This window comes from Phlebotomus papatasi, chromosome 3, assembly GCF_024763615.1.
Source record: "Phlebotomus papatasi isolate M1 chromosome 3, Ppap_2.1, whole genome shotgun sequence".
In the NCBI taxonomy this organism is placed as follows: Eukaryota; Metazoa; Arthropoda; class Insecta; order Diptera; family Psychodidae; genus Phlebotomus; species Phlebotomus papatasi.
Genome location: NC_077224.1, coordinates 63,273,243 through 63,295,018, shown reverse-complemented (window position 1 = coordinate 63,295,018; position 21,776 = coordinate 63,273,243). Strand labels below are relative to the sequence as shown.

The 21,776-nt window shown below is 32.5% G+C and overlaps 1 protein-coding gene across 23 annotated transcripts in view; it reads left to right on the top strand.

Annotated features, from left to right (window-relative positions):
* LOC129807149 (1-phosphatidylinositol 4,5-bisphosphate phosphodiesterase classes I and II) overlaps positions 1 to 21,776 on the top strand; it is a 204,609-nt gene that overhangs the window by 56,388 nt on the left and 126,445 nt on the right. For all 23 annotated transcript variants that reach the window (XM_055856221.1, XM_055856232.1, XM_055856210.1 and 20 more), the window contains exon 3: positions 6,726 to 6,872. In XM_055856221.1, the coding sequence (XP_055712196.1) occupies positions 6,726 to 6,872 (147 nt within the window). The remainder of the gene's footprint in view (positions 1 to 6,725; positions 6,873 to 21,776) is intronic.

Sequence of the window (21,776 nt, the reverse complement as noted above, 5' to 3'; positions counted from 1 at the left end):
GTTCGTAAAAGTTTGTACTGTTTTTCACAAACATTGTTCGTAACATCATCATTTGACGAGCATTTTTTGTACTTTTACAAACATTTGTTCGTAAATGTTTGTAAACACACAAAAAAAGTTCGTAAAATTTTGTCATTTGTTCGTAAATTTTTGTTTATCTGACGAATATTTTACTAAGTTTACGAACAAATGACAAAATTTTACGAGCATTTTTTGTGTGTTTACGAACATTTACGAACAAATGTTTGAAAAAGTACAAAAAATGTTCGTCAAATGATCATGTTACGAACAATGTTTGTGAAAAAAGTACAAACTTTTACGAACTTGTTTGTGGGTTATACGATTCACGAGCATTTCGTAACTCCCCCATAGGAATTCATAAACATTTACGAACATTTTTACAAAATATTTTTTTTTTGTGTAGTTATTCATCTGGTTACTTCTCGTTTGTTCATCATTATAATATCGTATATTTTTCTCAACGTTTTCTTATTGATGTCTTTTGGCCACTTAGACCGTTTAGTTTCATGGGGACTTGAATGACGATAACGAAAGTCTGAAAACCACACTTGAATCGTCTTCATCTATCTTTTATTATCTATTTTAAAATAAATAAAAATGTAGGCATAGCATTTGTGGCCTATTCCGGCCACCTTCATTCTCATAGTTCCTTGTCCTTCCGGAATTATTCCAGTGCTTATTCAGATCATCTTGCTCGTCAAAGCGATATTTTTTGTTATTTTTTGCATTGTATAATTTCTAGAGTATGCAAAAACTAAAAATTCATGGATATTCAAAGGTAGAAAAAAATGTGGCCGGAATTGCAAGCTGGCCGGAATTTGGTACACTTACCCTATACGCACGAGGTCCCGGGATTATGCACATTTTCGGGATCGAAGAAAACCGCGCGAAATAGCTTTATGCACTCAAGAAATTTGCATACATACAGAAGATTTCTTTTGAATAAGTTACATGAACGCCGTGATGTATACAAATTGTTTTTGGCGCCAATTTTTGCCCTAGTTCTAACGTCAACGCTTCATAAGAAATGCATTTCAATTTTACAGTGTAAAAAAGTTGCATACAATTAGAGTAAGATGGGGTAATTTGGATGGAATCATGTCTAATTTGGAACTTTAAGATTCAAATGTAAAGTCTTGTACTGCTTCGTATTTTCCTTTTTTCTCCCTTGCCTATCTGAAACATTGAGAAAATCTCAAAGTTCCAAAATAGATATGGTTCCGAATTACCCTATCTTACTCTAGGGTCTAGGGGTATTTCAAACCAGGGGGTGACATTAGCTCTGAAAAATGCGACCAGTTTTAGTGTAATTTTTTTCCTGTTTTTGTACACATTTCACGAGATATCTCCAAAACTACGTAGGTTGCCAATTTGGGGTTTTCGGTTGCCCATTCTATATTAAATTGGCTTTTATTTTGTATTTGTATTATTTGCTAATTCGTTCTACAATGACTAAAAACAACTAATAAACTCAAAAGATTTTTCGGCACGCTAGAAGAAACACATGGGAAACATAAGAAACGTCATACCCCTGTTTCAAACAATATTTCACAAATTAGCCCCCAATGGTAGGCAAACATAAATAATTATAACATGGATATGTACGTGCATAATCCTGTTAGGTGCATAATCATATGATCTAATGTACTAACGCCATCTCTTAGGATTAGTCCAAATTATTCTATCAATTTAGTAAGTAGCATCTCTTACGGAACCGGAAAGCTGATAAAGAATCCACTGGATTTTTAGCAAGCAAAATTCTGTTTTACTATCTATTTTTTATCATTAACCTTATTACTTTATTATCATAATGTTTTTTTTTATTTATAAAGCTAAAATTAGACAATACACCTGCTCATGGTAAAATCTTTGTGAGAGATTTGAGGTGTGTATATAAAATATGTCTCGGTACTTAAATATTCCAAAAAAAAAAAAACATAGAATACGAAGATTGTACTTGAGCTTGTAGGCATGGAGAATTTGGAATGAAGATATCCATACAGCTTCATATATGAAATGAAGAGACTGGAGAGAAATTGGTAAATTATACGATGTTAGGAAAGTTTTCACAATGTAAATATATCTCAGGACAACAATCCTCTCAAGAAAATTTTCACATTTATAGCTGAAGAAGAAGAGAATTTGTGCCTAGAAAGGGAATTCTTAATGATATTGTTGAATCTTACCTTAGAGTTGAAATGGTATGTTGATTCATTGTAGGTGTGTGGGTGGAGGTAAAAAAAAACAGGTGACGTGATAATGGAGAAAGGGGTGGATATTTTACAATGAATTAAAGAAGTAAAGAAATATATTTGCCTCTGTTTTGTTATGTATATTAAATGGTAAGAAAAGTAAAATAAGAGAATAAACATTTAGATTATAACCTTTTTGCAAATATTTTGTATAAAGTATAACTATCCCGTGAAACTTTATGACTTTAAACAAACAATAGACTATTTTATAAGGGTGTTTATTGTATTATAATATTTTGTAAAAGTTAGTACTTTCAATATCCTCAGGTCATGGATGCAAGGTTTTTTTTTAAATAAATTCAAATTGACGCTAAATATGATTACAAATATATGGAGATTCTTACTTAAACATAATTCCATGGCGACCTTCTTGCGAAAGTTCATATTTCACTGGAATGGGGGATTGTAGGTGCTCAGCTCAAAATCATTTACTATGGTATACGGGGTAGAATGGGAATAAAACTGAAAGCTAATTCATGTAAGAGGCTGATGTGTTTTCATTAGAAGCACTAGCCAACACCTGTCCAGTTTAATTAAGCTGTAAAAGTTTTATTATCTTCCTGGTTGGATTAATTGTGTTGGTGAGGAAAGAGTTATCAATGAGAATGAAGAAAAAAAAATAGAAAAAGAAAAAAATTTAAAGGCAGAATGGATAAGATTTTTCAGGATAGTTAAACTTGTGCATTCGATGTTTGTATTAAAAGTCTGCTTTCTTAGTCCTTAACATTTGGTAAAATTGATTTTCCGTAATCAATTCACGGAACACAGCTTCGACTTCGCTTTATAACTTTTAGGTAACCTGAAATTTAGGTACCACAGAGTTGGAACTCTCAGAGTTTCAACTTGGAAGTATCTAAAAGTTCTTTGACTTCTCAACAAGTTTGAAGCAGTTCTAATGAAGTCATTCTCATTTTGCCAATGCTTGTTTCAGAAGATAATATCCTGCATTCTGCAAACTTTAATATTTCGATCTCAGAGCTACCGGAAGATACTTGTTAAAAGATGTTAGTTTAGGGCTGCAGCAGATTTTGCAGTAGATTATTAAAAGGTATTTTAGGAATTTTTCAATAATTATGGCATTTCAGATGTGGTTTAAAGTAATTTTTGATCAAATTTACATTTATTAACCAAAATTGACTATTTTACTGACCGAAAACGTTTTTCTTGCCTCAGTTTAGGACGTGTTAGAGGATATTATATTGCTCTCTTCTTTTTTACTCTACTCTATATATTGCTTTACTTTTTCGAAGCTAGAGTTAAGTTTGTAAGCACTTATGAGAGATATGATTCTTTGTTTTTATGGTACTTATGGTACTTTAAATTTGTTCAGTCGTTCTCGAAATGTCGGAATTTGAAAATTGTGCTTCGAAAGAGTTTTGTGAATGAGACGCTCAGAGCAGAAATGGACTGTTTTTCTGAAAAAAAAATGGACCACTTTTCTCAACAAATCTTCGCGTTTCAGATGATTTCTGAGAAATATCGTCACGCTGTTTGTACGTCTGTCCGTCCGGCTGTCGCTAGCACTAGAGGCTAAACGGTTAGAGATGGTGAGTTGAGACTTGGGACCTAAAGGGGACCTCCCCATAAGTCGACCAAAGGATCGTTAACATGGCCCTTATTTCAACCCCAGCCTTGGGCTACCCCTTCAAAACTGTGTTTTTTGGGATTGCTGGAAAACGCGTAGTGCGATTTTTTTTTTTAATTTTTGGATATGTTTTAGGGATTACCCAGGCGGACATTTGATCATTTACGAAAATATCGTTGAATCAATCCTAATAACGGTTTCTAAAGGTCAATAGTTAAAAATGGTTCTAGAGAGCGCATTTATCAGGTGAATGGGTCTTGGAAATGCCGACAAACCTGAACCGGTTCCCATTTGTTTTGAACCGGTAATGAACCGGCTCATAGTCGATAACTATTTTTTATTCGAAATTCAATTATATTAATCCTAAGTTATTTTGGGCAATGTTTTGAGTGATTTATAAATCTGTTCAAGTCAGTTGGGAGCCGGTAATGAACATTGGTGGAATGATAACTTTTCGATAGTATCGATAAATCTATATCTGTTAGATTACGTGAATGTAGACTTTTTACGGATTGCTGGGTCATTCATTGGGACATTTTTAACAGAATAATACTGTGGATAAATATCTATATTAGTTACAGGAAGTGTAGCTATTGTTTAAAGTTTTCAGAATCGACAGTCGATAGCATCGAAAATAAGTTATCATGTCACCCCAGGTTATGAATCGATAAGTAATTTTTGTATGAAAATCAATTTTATTACTCAACAAATTATTTTGTACGATCTTTCGAGTGATTTACGTATCGGTTTAAATCGGTTTAGAACCGGTAAACGGTAAATGATGCGAAAGTACTTTTGAGGGATAGAATCTAAGTCACGAGTTAGCACTTCGTAAAGCCTGGGACGCTTTGCCACCCCTTTTTTAAACTTGATTACATCTGCTCAACTTTATCGTAAGTCGATATTGATTTTAACTTGTTTCTGATATGGCCGCAAAACCTCTATGCATTATTCTATACCGTGATACTAGTTATTAAATAATAAGGTTTCATTTCAGTCATTTTTATATCCATATTTTTTTTTTTTAATAGAGTAAGATACCAAACTAAATTTACAATAAAATTAATTACACCTCCCCTAATCTCTCACAAACTTATCTACTTTCACAAATGTTACTGTCTATATTTCCTTAAACAAATATTTTTTTATAGAAATGTTCTTGATAAAATCTTTTATGTATTCACCATAATGGTTCACTAACACGGAAACTACGAGAAGTATGAATTTTACAGCCTTTCCTACTAATTTTATTTCCGTTCCGCATTTTTCCATTTAAAATCATATATGGTTTCATTCACTTTTTCATACTCAACCGCTTATGCTTATCGGGGTCGCGGGTTTAGGTAGCAGGGTAACAGCCTAGGCCTGTCGATCCTCAATGATTCATTTCACAAAAATATCGGGATCGATTTCAATTTCTATGCCGTGGCAAGATTCTGAATTTGATTGAACTACCTTGTTCTAGTTCTGTCCTGATATTACTTCAATTTTTCAAAATTATTTGCAGTATTAAATTTATAAATTTAGGGTAAGTGTGCCAATTTCCGGCCAGCTTGCAATTCCGGCCACCTTTTTTGTTCCTTAAATTTCCATGAATTTTTAGTTTTTACATTCTCTAGAGATTATACAATGCAAAAGAATAACAAAAAATGTAGCTTCGACAAACGAGATGACGTGTAAAAGACATTGGAAGAATTCCCGAAGGGCAAGGAACTATGAGAATGAAGGTAGCCGAAATAGGGTACAAAAGCTATGTCTACATTTTTATTCATTTTAAAATGTCTTAAGAATGATTTTAAAGTAAATAAAGACGATAAACTTTCAACAAGGTTCTAAGCAACACTCCTTAAGTAAAAGAAATGAAAAAATCAATTTCTATTAATGATATTACAGTTCAAACTTGAGACTTTGGCGCTTGCATGCAACTATGCCGAAATTTGGCACACTTACCCTATGCATTTTAGATTTGGAACTTTAGTTTTAAAAGATTTTGAAATGGGGCCGCCTGGTTCAATGGAGGCGCCGGGTGATATGGAGACGCCTGGTATGCTTTAAAAAATAAAGATTCATGCTTTTTATCTTCGAAAAACTGATAACAGCGAAATATTTTTTAAATTACAGTTGGAATTTCCCTATATTGTGTTCATATAGTAGTTAAATCGTGTAAATAATATCAATTTTTTTCGAGTGTATGTGTATGTGTAAAAATGGATCCGTTAACATGGGCAAAATGGAAAATTCGTTGAAGCATTAACTGCTCAAATGCAGGAAATTTGTCAATAGGAATCATAAAAGATGGATATGGAACATTCCAGGTTTCCTCTTTTCATGGATTTTCTCAAATTCCCTTTACGAAGGTTGGTTATTTGTTCATTGAGGTGAAATTTATCAATGAATTGGAATAAAATATGAATTAGGGTGGGATTTAAATCTGGATAAAATATATAGGTTAAAGCGGAAATGTCTGAAAATGTTTGATATGAAGAAAATCACACGAATTTTATTTCATTTAAGGCTTCTGTAGGGGTGTATAATAAAATTGCCTAACTAATTGTGTATTGTTTCACTTTATTTATTAGGATTCATTTCATTTTGCCGCCCCTCCTGTGGCATTATTTCTTATTTCTCAAATAAATAAATTAATACACTGAGCATTAACACGCAATAAAGTGGTCTTATATAGAAAAGTTCTCTTTCTCTTTCTCGTCGCTTTTTCTTCCCTCGATGCAAGATTTCATGCATAATTTATCGCTATTATATAAATATTCAAGAAACGTCTTTCAATGTACATTTTGTGACTCTCACGCACTCTTTCTTTTTTTTCTGTCCTTTTTCTCACACTAGGGAATTTTTTCTGTTATTTGCAGGATTCTGGGTCTGGTACACCAGTCACATTGCGGGTGGATGCAAAGGGATTTTATTTGTATTGGGTGGATCAAAACAATGAAATGGATCTTCTCGATATCGCGACTGTAAGAGATGTGAGGACAGCACAATATGCCAAGAAGCCGAGGGTAAGTTATGTTTATGCTCTATTGATTGTCTCTCAAATGATTTTTTTTCTTGATACACATAAAAAGATTCTTGACAAGAAACATGTGGATTTTGTGTAAGAATAGGGCTGAATTGTTGTGAAATTTACAAAAAAAACATGGATAAAAAATAACAATGACGAAGGATTATTCGCAGTTTACTCGTATTTCAAAGTGTATACGTTTGGGAACGTCTGTAAACGAATCAAAACTTTATCAAAAACTTAACAAATCTTCTTGAAAATATATTTTATTTCTTTTAATTTACTTCAGACTTGGTTAAAATGTCAAGCTAAATATGTTGGAAACACGAATTTTATCTCCAATCTGAATATTATGAAGATTCCCCTACCCTTAATGCACTTTATATTTTTTTTTAATGAAAAACCGTTTGTTAACCTCTGGACTATGGTGAAAAGATCAGTGCGAACAAATACTGGTTCCCTGACACCACAAAAATCACGAGAAAAAGGAAAATATAAAATTTGTTATTGCCTAGAGTAGAGTAGGGTAAATGTCCTAATTCAGAGTCATTTCCAGACGCTTTAACTTTGAAAGAAGATTCAACACATTAAGTTCATATTTTTTCTAAAGAGAATTACATAAATTTGCTCCTTGACTCTTCTAGAATGTTACTGTTTAGTTAAAATTCTTTAGATATAATTTGAAAACTTCTTAAATAAAGAAAAATACGCGAGCGTAAAATGCTTCTATTTGGAAACAAATTAATCCAAATGGAGACAAGGGAAAGTTTCTAATTGGAGACAAACAGTGTAAGTGAAACCACGACGAAAGGCTTCCCAAACCTTGTTGAGTTGCTCTTGAGTGCAGGATTTGTTCTTATTTCTGGTCTTTTCTCCTTTCCCATCTAAAACAATAAGAACATCTTTCCAAAAAAAAAAAAATCATATTTCCGGGGTTTCCTATTGAAGCATTTGCAGACACTTCAGAAAACCCCTTTTTGTTCACGAAATATGTGATTATTTCATTTGAAAACTTCACGTACCATTAACAAGAAAGATTAGCACTTAATTTAACTAAAATTAGCCAGAAATATGACGTAAAGTTAAACAAAACGAATAAACAACAGTCACCTCATTGTGTTTTTCATTGGAAAACATGGTCGATCGATGAAAAATTCGAATGTGAAAAGGTACACTTTTAATTTTTCTGGGAAATTAACAAATTAAAATTTGTGAATATGAATGGATTTTCGCTTTATTTGGAGCAAAATTAACTAAATAATGAAACTAAGATATAGAAAATTTATAAATATAATAATTAATACTGTATTTATCATGAAAACAGTGAAGTTTCTATTTGGAGTAGCGAAAAATATCCATTTGGAGCAGGTTTTGAATTAGGTTAATTTACCCTGGTGAAAAATTGTTAATTTAGTAAGAAAGTGTCACCATTCACTAAATGTGCCCGGTCCAAATAAGTCTGACCAAGTTGAATGAAACTCAGAGAAGAACCTAAAGACTTGACCACTGATGAAGAGGTTTGGAGACTGAGAGCCGAAAGCTCTGGAAAAAGTTGATGCATTTTCCCTGAGCGATTTTCCACTTCTGACGATTTCCGGATCCCATTGATAAAACTAGTTTTCACGTCGGTTTTTTCTTTACAATGAGCACTTTACAACATTAGAATTTGTAAATACATGAAAATAGACAACCGATCAGACTATTCCCTTACTCTGGTAAGGATATCTCTAAGAAATTCCAGAGATTTCGTCCTGTGTTTGGACTGACTCACAGCTGTTTTTCACGGCCTCTAGTAACGGCTCTTTCGAGCCACAGGGCTTAAGGCTGTAATCCCCCTTGTGTAGGCTAGCCCCGGGGGTGCCTCGAGAGACTTTCAACTCAAGGTTAGAAAATAAATTTCCTAACCCTGCAGTCCGAGAAATAAATACCTCAGGAGGACAAATTCTTGAACGGAAATTTGCTTCAAGACGGTATCCCAAAATTCGCACTCAATCGTAAGGCTTCTTGAAGAGAAGCCTCTGTTTCCTGACAGTAGGGAACCAATTGGCCGCTGGTAATCCTTATGCAATATGATACCTCTGACCAAAAGGGAGATACGATTCCTCTGGGACAAGCACTTTCTTGCTGCTGGAAGTGAAACTCTGGAATCTCTATCGCAATCTGATTTAATTAACAAGAATTTACCCTATTTATACAAAATCATTTTTACCCCACTTAATTACTAAGGTGAACTCCGTAAACCCACAAAGCGTCATTGCAAAATTGCACATTCTTTGTTTTGCTAACGAAAAATGCTTATCAAGAAGTGAATGAATGGATGTCATTAGCACTGAGCACTGACCTAATTTCTATAAGAATTTTATAATTTTCAATCTCTAATAACATGGAAACTACTGGTTAGAATGGAACCAAATTGATATCAGATAGAGTTAAGGATATAAAAAAAATGGGATGGAAAAAGTTTAGGATCGTTTAACATCCTAGTTTTTTTTTTAATACTTACTGTTAAAGTGAGACTTGTTTTGTATACTTCGTAAAATGACATTCCTACAAGTAAAAGTATCTAAAAATAATGGAATAGTCCTTAAATCCTTTAAGGATATGTCATTGACTTAAAAAGTTTGGGTAACGGAAACCCTTGTGAAGTCTTGGTAAAGCTAAAATTGTACAACCTTTTGTGTAGAATTATTCGTAACGTTTTAAGGATGTAAAGACATACCATGGATGGATATCCTGGCGATATAAGTATTCAAAATTCAAAAATAAGTGAAAGTGCTCTCCCTTCGAACGTTCTTGCCTTAGAATAATGTGAATTTTATTCATTTTTCCTAAGAGACTTGCACATAATTATCATGTAATTATGTTGATAAGCTAACTCTAATATTTAATAGAAATGTGTAAGTCTCACTCTTAAGTTTTCTTTGTGAAACAGGAGACTAACTCAAGCAAGTTGATCCCTTGTCATTCTAATTTCAGCAAAATTTGCACATCATTTAGAACGATAAGGAGCTAACTCATTAAAAAACATATTTTGAAAGGTAAAAATTTAAAAGTTTCGATGTTTATATTAGTGCTCATACAAATAGAAAAGAAATAAATTGTTTTTGTTCAGTCACTAAATTGAGATACTTATTTATACAAAGTTGAATCTTTCATGTTGTCTCCTGAAAAATGGCCGAAAATTAGTTGGCCCCTTGTAATTTCCAAGGAGCGATATAATCCCTCAATTTTTCACCCCCCAAAATTTCCACCTTCCACCCCCCGGAGACCACTTTTCTCAACAAATCTTCACGTTTCAGACGATTTCTGAGAAATGTCGTTACGCTGTTTGTCCGTCTGTCTGTCCGGCTGTGACCAGCTGTAGAGGCCAGACGGTTAGAGACAGAGACTTGGGACTAAAAGGAGACCCCCCCATAAGTCGACCCAAGGATCGTTAACATGCCCCTCATTTTCCCCCACCTCTCCCTTTCCCCTCTAAAACCAAGTTTTTCAGGGATTGCTGGAAAACGCATCGTGCGATTTTTTCATTTTTGGATATGTTTTAGAGATTACCCAGGCGGACATCTTGTCCATATACAAAAATCCCGTTGAATCATTCCTAATAACGGTTTTTCAAGGTCAAAGGTTAAAAAAGACACTAGAGAGCGCATTCATCAAGCGAATGGGGTCATATTTGGGGTTGTTGGAAAGGTCTTGGAAATTCTGACAAAACTGAACTGATTTCAATCGGTTTGAACCGATATTGGACCGGTTCATAACCGTTAACTAATTTTTATGCGAAAATTAATTCTATTACTTTTAAAACTGTTTTGGGAGATCTTTTGAGTGATTTATGAATCAGTTCAAATCGGTTGAGAACCGGTAAATGATGCGAAAGTACTTATGTGGTATAGCATATAAGTCACCAGTTCGACCATTTCGCAAAGCCTGGGACGCTTTGCCACCCCTTTTTGCTTTAACTTTTACTTTTAGTGAAATTCAATCGATTGAAATTGTGTCTCTGGGTTTGTTGATCTACTAATGTAATATTTGGTTTGTTTTCCTATATCAAATTAAAATGTATTGAATTATCTTGTGAGAAATTGATATCTGTAAAATCCTGCAGATATTCACAAGGCAACCCTGATCAATTACTCGCACTTTGACAGCTCTTAAATAAAACAAACTCAAGAAATAGAGGAGAGAGAGTGAAGATGAAGGATATTTTTTTACACATAGTCCTGTTCCTTGACGTCTAACTTACGCGTAACTTAACTCTGTGAATGACAGAGTTTGACATATTCAAAATGACGTCTGCTGACAAACGAATTTCATAGAGTTGATATTGAAATTCACTAATAAATTACAAAGGTGTGCGAGGACCATTACGTATAACAATTTTCCGTCGCTGAATTAGTAATTATTTTACCAATTAAGGTAAGATAGTAAACGTTCCAAATTACTCCATCTTATCTTAACTCATTTAAGTAACGATTTAAAAAAAAATGGAAAGTCTTATAAAATCAGGTTGATTTTAAAAATATATTACATATAGAAATTAGAATAACAAAATTGCTTATACAGTAACGGATGCGCGGTAATTGATGATTTTAAATATTGAAAGGCAAAATCTTTCTGGTCAGTAAAAAATTCAAATTGGTCGATTAAAAATTCAAATTGGTCAGCAAAAAATAAAATATTGGTCAGTAAAAAATCAAATTTGGTCGGTAAAAAATAAAATATGGTCAGTAAAAAATTAAATTTGCTCAGTAAAAAGTCAAATTTGGTCAGTAAAAAATTAAATATGGTCAGTGAAACACTTTTAAAAAAATCGGAAAAAATTAAATTTGGTCAGTAAAAAATAAAATTTGGTCAGTAATAAATAAACTTTGGCCAGTAATAAATAAATGGTCTGTATAAAATAAAAATTTGGTCAGTAAAAAATCAAATTCGGTCGGAGAAAAGTCGTCGGTAAAAAGTCAAATTTGGTCAGTAATTTTTTTTTTAAATCCGTAAAATGTGAAATTTAATCAGTGGAAAATTAAATATGATCAGTGAATAATAATTTAGTCAATAAAAAAACTAAAAGGAAATCAATAAAAGTTAAATCTTTGCATATCCGGATAAAAAGTATTGCACATTTCGTATTGCGGAAACTTTGTATTTTAGTACATTTCGTATTTTACCATTTCGTATTTCATATTACGTCTCTCCTAAATTTTGTACGAAAATTAAACAGGTACTACTGATAACTTTCCAAAGCACAGAAAATTTTCCTTTGCCTCAACAGGCGATACAAATTACTTCCCGAAGCACAGAAAATTTAATTTTTTACTGAACAGGTTCTTCATTTTTTACTGACCATTTGCTATATTTTACCGATCAAATTTCTTTTTTTACTGATCAATTTTGATTTTTCACTGACAAAATTTGATTTTTTACTGACCAAATTTTATTTTATATACTGACCAAATTTTATTTTTTTACTGACCAAATCTGATTTTTTACTGACCAAAATATACGCTGCTAAAATTTGATTTTTTACTGACCTGACTCTATTTTTTAATGACCATATTTAATTTTTTACTGACCAAATTTTATTTTTTACCGATTTTTAAAGTTTTTTACTGACCATATTTAATATTTTACTGACCATATTTTATTTTTAACTGACCACATTTGATTTTTAACTGACCAAATTGAATTTTTCACTGACCAAATTTTATTTTTTACTGACCAAAAAGTCGCAGCCATATTGAAATGGATGATTTCTCTATTAATCCTACTTTAGAGTTCGAGCAAAAATACACAGTGTATATTTGGAGGTGTGGGGGGGAGGCGGGGATTGAAAACGCAAGGAGATACAAAAGATTACGTGAAGGGTGACAGCAAAAAGAAGTTAATAACACCCAATTTTATTGACACTGTCTTTGACATTTCTATATAAGCAGTTTGGCCCCAAAGTATATCACATTGAAGTATAAGAGAATATACAACAAAAGTCAAATAGAATAGTATCAGATTGTATTTGAAGAAGAAAAAAAAGACAGGAGAAGGAAAAAAAAGAAAAGGGTTGATAAAACAGGAGAATTTACTTTGATTTTACGTATTTTGCCACCCACACTCACCGCTTTTCCGTCAACTTGTGTGTCTGTCTGGTGCCATGAGATATAGAATGTGGGGAGAGTTTGGGAGACAAATGGTGAAAGCTTCTTAACCACCAGGCCAAACCCCCATTGACATCAAATTGATTCATTGTGTAGCAAAACATATAATGCGATATTGGTGGGAATATGAGGAATGAGGTGAATATGGAACAATTTCCAGTTGGCAAGAAATGCCACATGAGCCAAAAATTAATTTAATTACATTCACGTATTGTTTTCCAAATTGTGCAAGAGAGCACGAATGTCTTTTTGGGATGTATAGTGGAAGGAAAATCTAAGGGATATTTATCACTTTAGGGAATGGTGAAGGAAATTGAATTTTATCATCGATAAGATTGAAAGTTAATGAAATTTTATTGTTTCATCATCTCCTTTTGATTGGTTGCCATACAGAAAAGGGAAAAAAAATATTGAACGTGATCGAGATACTCAATCTTTTTTGATTAATAACGAAAAGTATCGATTTCACCATTTTTCTTGGGAAAAAAGTACGTTTCTTGTCAAATGTTTTTTTTACAGAGATTAATATCTCAAAATTTGTTAAAATAATTGTCTTTATCCTAGGAGTTTGTCGCTAAATTGACTGTTTTACATATTTGTCAAATATATTCCCTGATATCACTGAGGAAAATTTGGAAATTTCATATTAGAACGAAATTATTAAAATTTTACAATAAATCGATAATAAATTTATAGTGTAAAAAAAGACACATATTCAAATTAAAGTATGAGTTTAGTAAAATTTACTATTTCAAAGTGATGGGAAAATATTTTAGTATTTACGGTGGTTTTCAACGCTTTTAATGCATTAGTGCTTAACTTAAATAGTAGGCGATTTTAGTTCTGCGGGTTCTGCGTAATTGAAACTAACGGGCTTCAGACCTAAGGTCCTTTACAGACTTACGACTTAAGCCGAGACACGGCTTAGTGAAAAATGTTGGAAAAGTAGTTTAACTATTATTTCGAATATAATTACGCTAAGCCATCTCTCGATTAATCCTCAAGTCTGTCAAGGTCCTAAGGCCTAGCCATATGGCTTAACTCCTCCAAATTCTTATCAATCGAGATGTTCTGGAAAAAAATACCTTGGAATTGGATCATTAAGGACAAGTGACCTATTAGATTCTTATAAAACAATAAAACCAGTGATAAGCCCAGATAAGCTTATGGTAGCTGAGATTCTTTACAAGCGACCTCGAAAAATGCGTGCAACTCGGAATGCGTGAAAATTCTATTGTGAATTGAATTTTGGGGGTAAAGAATCGCGTCGAGTAAACGTTTTCTATTGTAAATAGTCTTAATGCAGATGGCCAATGGCCAACGGAAGAAAAAAAAATGTTCATTGAAATCGGTTAATTAACATTAGAGATGGGGTCTGGTTCATTAGATATAGTAAGGGTCCGAATATAGTGGGTTGGTGTAGAAACGGATGGGACTCATCGTTAGAAAGATCTCGATCTTAGATATAATATATACTAAAATTTCATCGAAATCATATAATAAACACCAAAAATGCAGTCAGGTCAAGACATTTTTTATTATAGCTCGGGTCAGGGAACATCGAGGGAGGAGTGCGACCCACCGTTGGAAAGGCCTTGACCTTAGTTACAACATACTAAAATTTAAAGAAAAAGCTTCGTCTAGTTTTCGAAATATTCGAAATTAAATTTTCGAAAATCAATTTTTCGATTAATCGGACATTCGATTTAATCGGATGAAATTGGGGTGTCACAAAGGTTGTAGTACTCCACGACAGCTTTCCAAAACACCAAAATTTTTCGAATTCCGATAATTAGAACCGGAGAAATTGCCGTTCGAAAATTGAATTTTTAACCCCTTCTAGTTCGGGTCAGGGGAGTCGTGGGGGCTCAATTTTGGTACTGATCGAAAGCTCTTAGGCCCAACTATTATATACTAGAACTTGAGATCGATTTATGCTATAGGGGCTGAGTTGTTGAGAAAACAAAAGTGGTGTTTCAAAATGGTGGAAGGAGGGGGTGAGGGGTGGATCTGACACCACCTACTTCTAGCTGCCCATCGACATTTAACCTTTGCCGAAAACCACTTGTCGATATCTCTTTCCGTTCTCTCACCAGATGCGTTTGTACTCCGGTCGGGACGAACGGGACGGATATCCACGAAAATCGATTTTTTGGCGCATATGATATTCGTGATCTATGAGTGTCAAAACGTGTAAATCCAAAATTTGGGCCCGATCTGACGAGGTCGGATTTCACCTGTGACTATAAAAGCTGAGATTGTTAAAAATCTCAGCTAAATTGGTTGACATTTAGGATTTTCAGACCTTCAGGATCTGGGATAAACTTCTAGTCTTAAGACCGCTTAAACGCGAGTTAGAGTACCTAACAAAACCTGAAACGCTTTGTTTTTCACAATAATCATTTAAAAAAGCTAATTCCAAAATATGAAAATTCTATCTTCGGTATTTCTAGTACATGACTCGAATGGGTTTAAGTGTTTTTTGCAGAAGAAGAAAGTGGGGTACCTTTGAATTAGTGTGCCTCTGGAATTGGGCTTTTTTCTCCTATTTCCAAATGGAACTGAGCTTTATCATAAAATTATTTAGCTTCACAATTTATTATGGTTTGTGGAGCTAAATTCTATCATGATAAGGTTCAGTTCAATTTAAAAAATAGAAAAAAACCTTATTTGAAAAGTGCCCCAATTCAAAGGTACCATACTTCCCTTTAGGTACTATTGAAAAAACAAACCGTCCTTTTAACTTTAATTTACCATTTATTTTGGAAAAGAGAGTTTTCTGCACATTCTTTACATCTGTTTATATTCTGTTGATAATTCAAAAAAAAATCACAAAGCTCATTATCAATTTCTGTCCTTGGTCCTTTGTCCTATTACCGTTTTTTCTAGTTCTTTTGAAAATATCTGTCTTGAAAAAAAAACATTTTTAAACAAATTTTTTTCTTAGTTTAGATAAAAACTGTCTGAAACATTGGCTAGAATTTTAATAACAGAATGTTTCTTATGAGTGCATGAGTTTTCCTTTACAGTCTTACTTATATTTCACCAATATTTGCGTTTAATTTACTTCAATTTTGTGATGATACACAAAATTGTGTAAAAGAAATTCACGCTATATATGTTTTTTTTTAGAGAGGGTGAGGGTGTCTTTGACAAAAATATATTCCTTGTGAGTGAAGAGAAAAAAGAAGAAGTTCCACGAGTGGAAAATTTGTGGAATGATGTGAATTGAAGTGAAAAGTCTCATTATATATTTTATGGGTTGCCGGGTGAAAATCCTGGTTATATGAGGGTTTTGTGATATTGTGAGTGTGAAAAGTAAGTTCATTGAGGGAAATATAGCAATCAAATATATGTAATAAAATTATATTTTCTCTATTCGTTTCTGTAATTTATTAACGAAAAAATAAAAGCATTTGGAGCTTTCGTTTTTTTTTTGTAAGTCTCTTCACAGTTGATATTACATCTAGCGTTGTATGAAAATGAAAAGTTGATCTTTCTGCACAAGTTCATTAAATATTAAGTAATTTTGTATTTTACCGGTGAGTGCTTTTATACATGGAGCAAAAGGGCGTTGTACATAAAGATAATGCAGCTAAAAACAGGGCAAATATTTAGATACTTTCCAATAAATTTTATAAAGATATTTAATGCTTTCAATCTCACGTCAAAACATGTTTGTCTTAATAATTTTCAAAATAATGGATTGCACGAACCTTCCTATATACACTATATATATGTTATATATATATTAACTTTGAGGTATCGCAGCTTTATATTTCGCAACACACAATTCGTTAGTGGGAATATCCAAATTTAGAGACAGGATGGAAGGCAAATGGTTGATGATGCGCGAAATCATGTCTAAAATTTCCGCACAGATTGGGTGAATTTCTGTCATGTTGCCGTGGGGTGGAGTTGTCTGCCTTTTTGCGAGGATTCCCAGCATTTTGGGGGTTGAATGGATGGCTGGGGAGTGAACAATTGGGTGTGGTGCTCATATGTTAAGTTGATGTGACGTCAGAAGAGTGAAAATATATACATGAATGGTGTGACAGAGAAATAGCAAAATTGTGACTAGGGCAGAAAATTGTTGCTAAAATTCTTGTTGCTTTTACATGTTCAACATATTCTAAGGCGAGAATATTTAGAGTGAAAATGACAAAGTCAAGATAAACTTTTTTTTGTCATTGTCTTAAAAGAATTTTGGTTTTTGGTAGAGAGATTGCTGGATTTTAGGGAGAAACAGAATTTGCTGAGAGAAATTTGGAGTGTAACATTTTCATGATTACAATTTTACATACAACGCAATTTACTTTGTATTGTACCATGAGTTTGTAAAGTAATGAACTTTCACAAGTACTGGATTTTTTTGTTTTTGTTCTGTTATACAAGAAACAGATTTGAAAAGAATTATGAAATATTACAAACCTAGATTGTAATCCAAGATTTGGCATATTGCATTCTAAACAATGTCTTGCGATAATAAACGATAAAATTTTAATAAATCTGAAGGTGCTAGTGTGACTACGAAATAAATTGTTTAGGTATCTGACAAGAATAATTGTTGTACTAATTTGAAATATTTCAAGTTTTCGCTTGTTCCTTAAAACGAAAATTCTATTTTATAAACTATTGTTAATCCTACTATTTTCTATTAACTTTCTTTGACAAAATAAAATATTTGATTGGGAAAATAAAAGAAAAAGAGATGACAGTGTCTCTGCTTTGCGGAATGCTCGAACACATGAGATAGACCTATCCGTGAATTGAGGAGTTCAGAGCAAAAAAAAAAACGATATTTTAATACGGAAATGCATACGACTTAGAGTTTTTTTGCTCCGAGCGCCTGAATTATCTTTTTGCAGGTTTTTTTTGGATGTATAGGGAAGACTGGGGCAAAAAGTCACAAAACGGATATTTTAGTTTTTTACAAAGTACTCGAATGCCCCAGAAATTTCTAATTAACGCAATTTTCTAGGAAATTTACCGCTCTACAACTTCGTGAAAGTAATTTTCCTCTATTTTGTAAGGAAATACGTTTATCGAGCCGTTTTCTAAAAGGTAATTTTGTGACCATTCTCAAAAATGCTGGGGCAAATAGTATCAGGCATGGGATATTATCATATTTTAATTCGCTTTGTTACGGGATTCCGTTTATTTGAAAAAATACCTAGATAATATATTTTCATATGAAATTTATTCTTCTGCACCTTTGTAAAACAACATTTTTTCTAACTGAACGATAAAAACGATTTTCAAGCTATTTTAGAAAAAAATACACAAAAGACTGCAAATCATTTGACCAATGCAAACAACAAGCGGCGACACATGGCATTGACGTTTTTATGCTGTGAGACATCATAAATTGTTTCGGTTTTTCTTACTTTTTGCTACATACCTTTTGTTACTTTTTACCCCAAGTGGTCGTTTTTAATAAAAAGATTTCTTGAGAGAAGAATCTTTGTAAAATTCTAAAATAGATAGTGGTTTCGTATTCAAAAAATCCAAGTCATTTAGGAAGTAATCATCAGTTTGAAATATCATTTTGAATAATAAGTAGGCAATAATTGATATATTCTTCAAGGAAAATATTTTAAAAATAGGGTTAAAAATTTTGATATTTTTTATTTTCTAAATTCCTTGTTAGAATTCGAAGAAACATACAATATTGGAAAAGGTTTATGGAAGCTGTTTGTGGTAAAAATTTTAAGCCGCTATCTTATTTATCTTGGAAGATATTGAATTTTGAAATTTTCAATTTGTGACTTTTTGCCCCAGTCTCCCCTACCGGTTTCTTAACAATTAAATTCATTGTCAAATCGAAAAATAATTTTGAACTAGAAAATTAATTAATAGAAATGAATAGAAATTAATAGAAAATAATTATGCACTAAAAAGTCGTTGAGAGTTATCAATTTGTCGGAAAATAGCTTCTACATATTTAAGAATTCAGCAATTTTTTCCACTTTTCATATGTTTAAGGGGACCGGAAATTTAAGTTGTCAGCAAGAAATTTCATAGTCATTTTGATGTAAAATGACTTCCATAAATAACTGATCTGTTACACAATCTTGGACATCTTAATTTATTATTCAATGTTAAACAAAATTAGCTATTCGTTTTATCCACAGTGAATCTCTTTTCCTTTTAATCTTATCCCTAAAAATATAATTTAAAAGTATTTTATATCTGATTTGAGAACCTTTTAACATTCTTATGTTAATTTGTTGTGAAGAAATAAAATAAAAATATTCCTTGTATGAGATTATGTCATACATTCTAATCTTGAATTTCCATAAAAATTCTTGTGGAAATGTAAAATTTTTCCCCCAACTCACAGATAAATATCACATTTTGGTATATATGTATATGTGTTTAGCAATGTTCCGACAATTTACGCATAAACATAAAAAAGGAACTTTCCAAGTGCAGTGACTCGAAGTTCTTCTCTTCTTGTATTTTTTTTTTCTGTTGACTTTGCAAAGGGAAAAAAGTGGTGTGGGAAATTGGGAATTTTCCACCTAGTCCTTTATTCCACTTTCAATGAGCTTTATTAATCTCTCCCATGTTGCAACTGTTCATTGGGTTGCAAATTGCAAGTGAATGTGCACATATTTAATCAGAGAGAAAATTTCATGTAGAATTCACAAAGAATTGTGCATAATAAATGCAGTGACATTAGTTACACAAGTTCACATGTCAGATGTAAGTTCATGAGTTGTGGGATTGAGGAGTATTATGAGCCATTTTACCGGGACAACACGGGGGTCCAGCAAGGAGGAAATGAATGTTGGCTCAGAAGATACAGATTAGGAAGTTTTATGTGAGAAAAGTTTCGCTTGTGAAAAATCTTTTTCCATTTACATTTTTTTTGCCGTGGTTGTCCTGCGTGTTGGAAAAATTGAGAAAATATTTCCAGAGATTGTAAAGTTTGAAAGTAATTTTGATTCTATATTACTTCCTTCTGGGGATTACTCGGACGGAGGTAAAAGTTTTCTTACTTTATTCATATTGACTACAAGATAATTTGTGTCCTAAATTCATGTTCTTTTTTTTTTGGTAAAAAAATAGTCTAAAAACGTGCAAGAGCAGGCAATTTTGGAGAAACTGTTGAACTTTCTTAAGACAAAACCCATTTTTTTTAAATAATTTTGAAAATCAACTTCAAATTTTCAACGTTCCATTTTTAATTCCATGTGCCATATTTATTGACTTCTAAGTTATAAATAAAATATACCAGGATTGGGGTAAAAAAATCATTAATTCAATTTACTCAATTTCCGCGAATGAGGTCACATAAGGTGAATTTTAAAACACAGAAAAAAGTTTTTACTTTATTATCAATTAAAACTTCAAACGGAAAAAGAATAATAGAGATTGTAAAAGAAAAAGAAAAATAATTCGAAGTTAAAAGGTATCCCAGAATATTATAAGGCTTGCTTTTATTTTATTATGAACATCTTCGTGAATATTTTTTTGTAAGAAGTCTTTATTTAAATTTTTATTCAACATGAAGAAAATCAAGCACTCAAGCTTTTATTATTTCAATTCAAACTAACAAAGATTTTCTAAATGACGGATTTCTTTAAGTATAATATTAGCAAAAATTCGTGAAGTAGGGAAATTTGGGGCATATGTGACAAGTTGAAACTTTCAAAATTCAATTTATTTCAGGATAAAAGAGATCGTAATGGGTCCGGCACATCTTTCATATCAGGAAAATTTCATAAAGTAAAAATTCACTTAACTTTCTACCTCAAAAGATTTGTATAAGTCTTTGTGTAAGTCGATCGCAAAATTGAACTGAACTAAATTAAATTTGTTGTGATGTTTAAAAGAAGAAGAAAGGTGCGAAACAGTAGGATAGACTTTTTTAAAAAATTTGAGAAAGAAAAGGATGTGAATTTCGATTTCACGAAATTTTCCAGATCCAAAAGGTGTGCCGGACTCTTAACTTCAAATTTTACTGCTCGAACTGAAAGAGAGTAATTATATAATCCACTTCTTTTAACTAGTAACACGGCTAGAGGCGAAACGTTAAGAGATATTTATTTCCGGTCATCGACGACCAATCACCTTCATAAGTCAACATTATCAATGATAGTCTCTTTTCTTTTCCCCCCCACGTCTCTCCTTCCCCTACAAAACCATGTTTTTTTCTGTTTTAGAGGTACTCAAGACGAATATTTCGTCCTTCGACATCTATGTTCGAAAACCATTTTTATATCGAATTTTCGATGATAAAATTTTAACCACTTTTTTAACGAATTTACTTAAATTTGTTTTTTTTTTTTTGAAAGATCTTGAAAATTCCAACCCGACTGCATTGGTCATGAGTAGATATAGTACCCGTAGGGGAAAGCGCGTTACCTTCAGACAACTTAAGTTTCGAACAATTCATTCTTTTCGATATGTTTTAAATGAATTTCACCCATTATAATATTATATTTTAATAATGCTTCAAAATTCTTTTAAAGTGTCATGAGCGAAATCCATTAGGAACATATGAAAAAAAAAACTTGAATTGTCTGAAGCTTGAGTCGTCCGAAGGTAGCGCTTTCCCCTAAATGAATTACATTTCTCGGATTTACTTCTTTATTTGCTCGAGAGCTTGTTACTCGTGCTAAAATATTCTAAAACCTACTTTTCTTAAGCAATTTTTTATTTCCGATTGATTTTTTTTTAAATTTATCATACTATTTAATCGGTAGTTAAGCGGTATGTACACACAAAGCAAGCAAAAACTTAATACA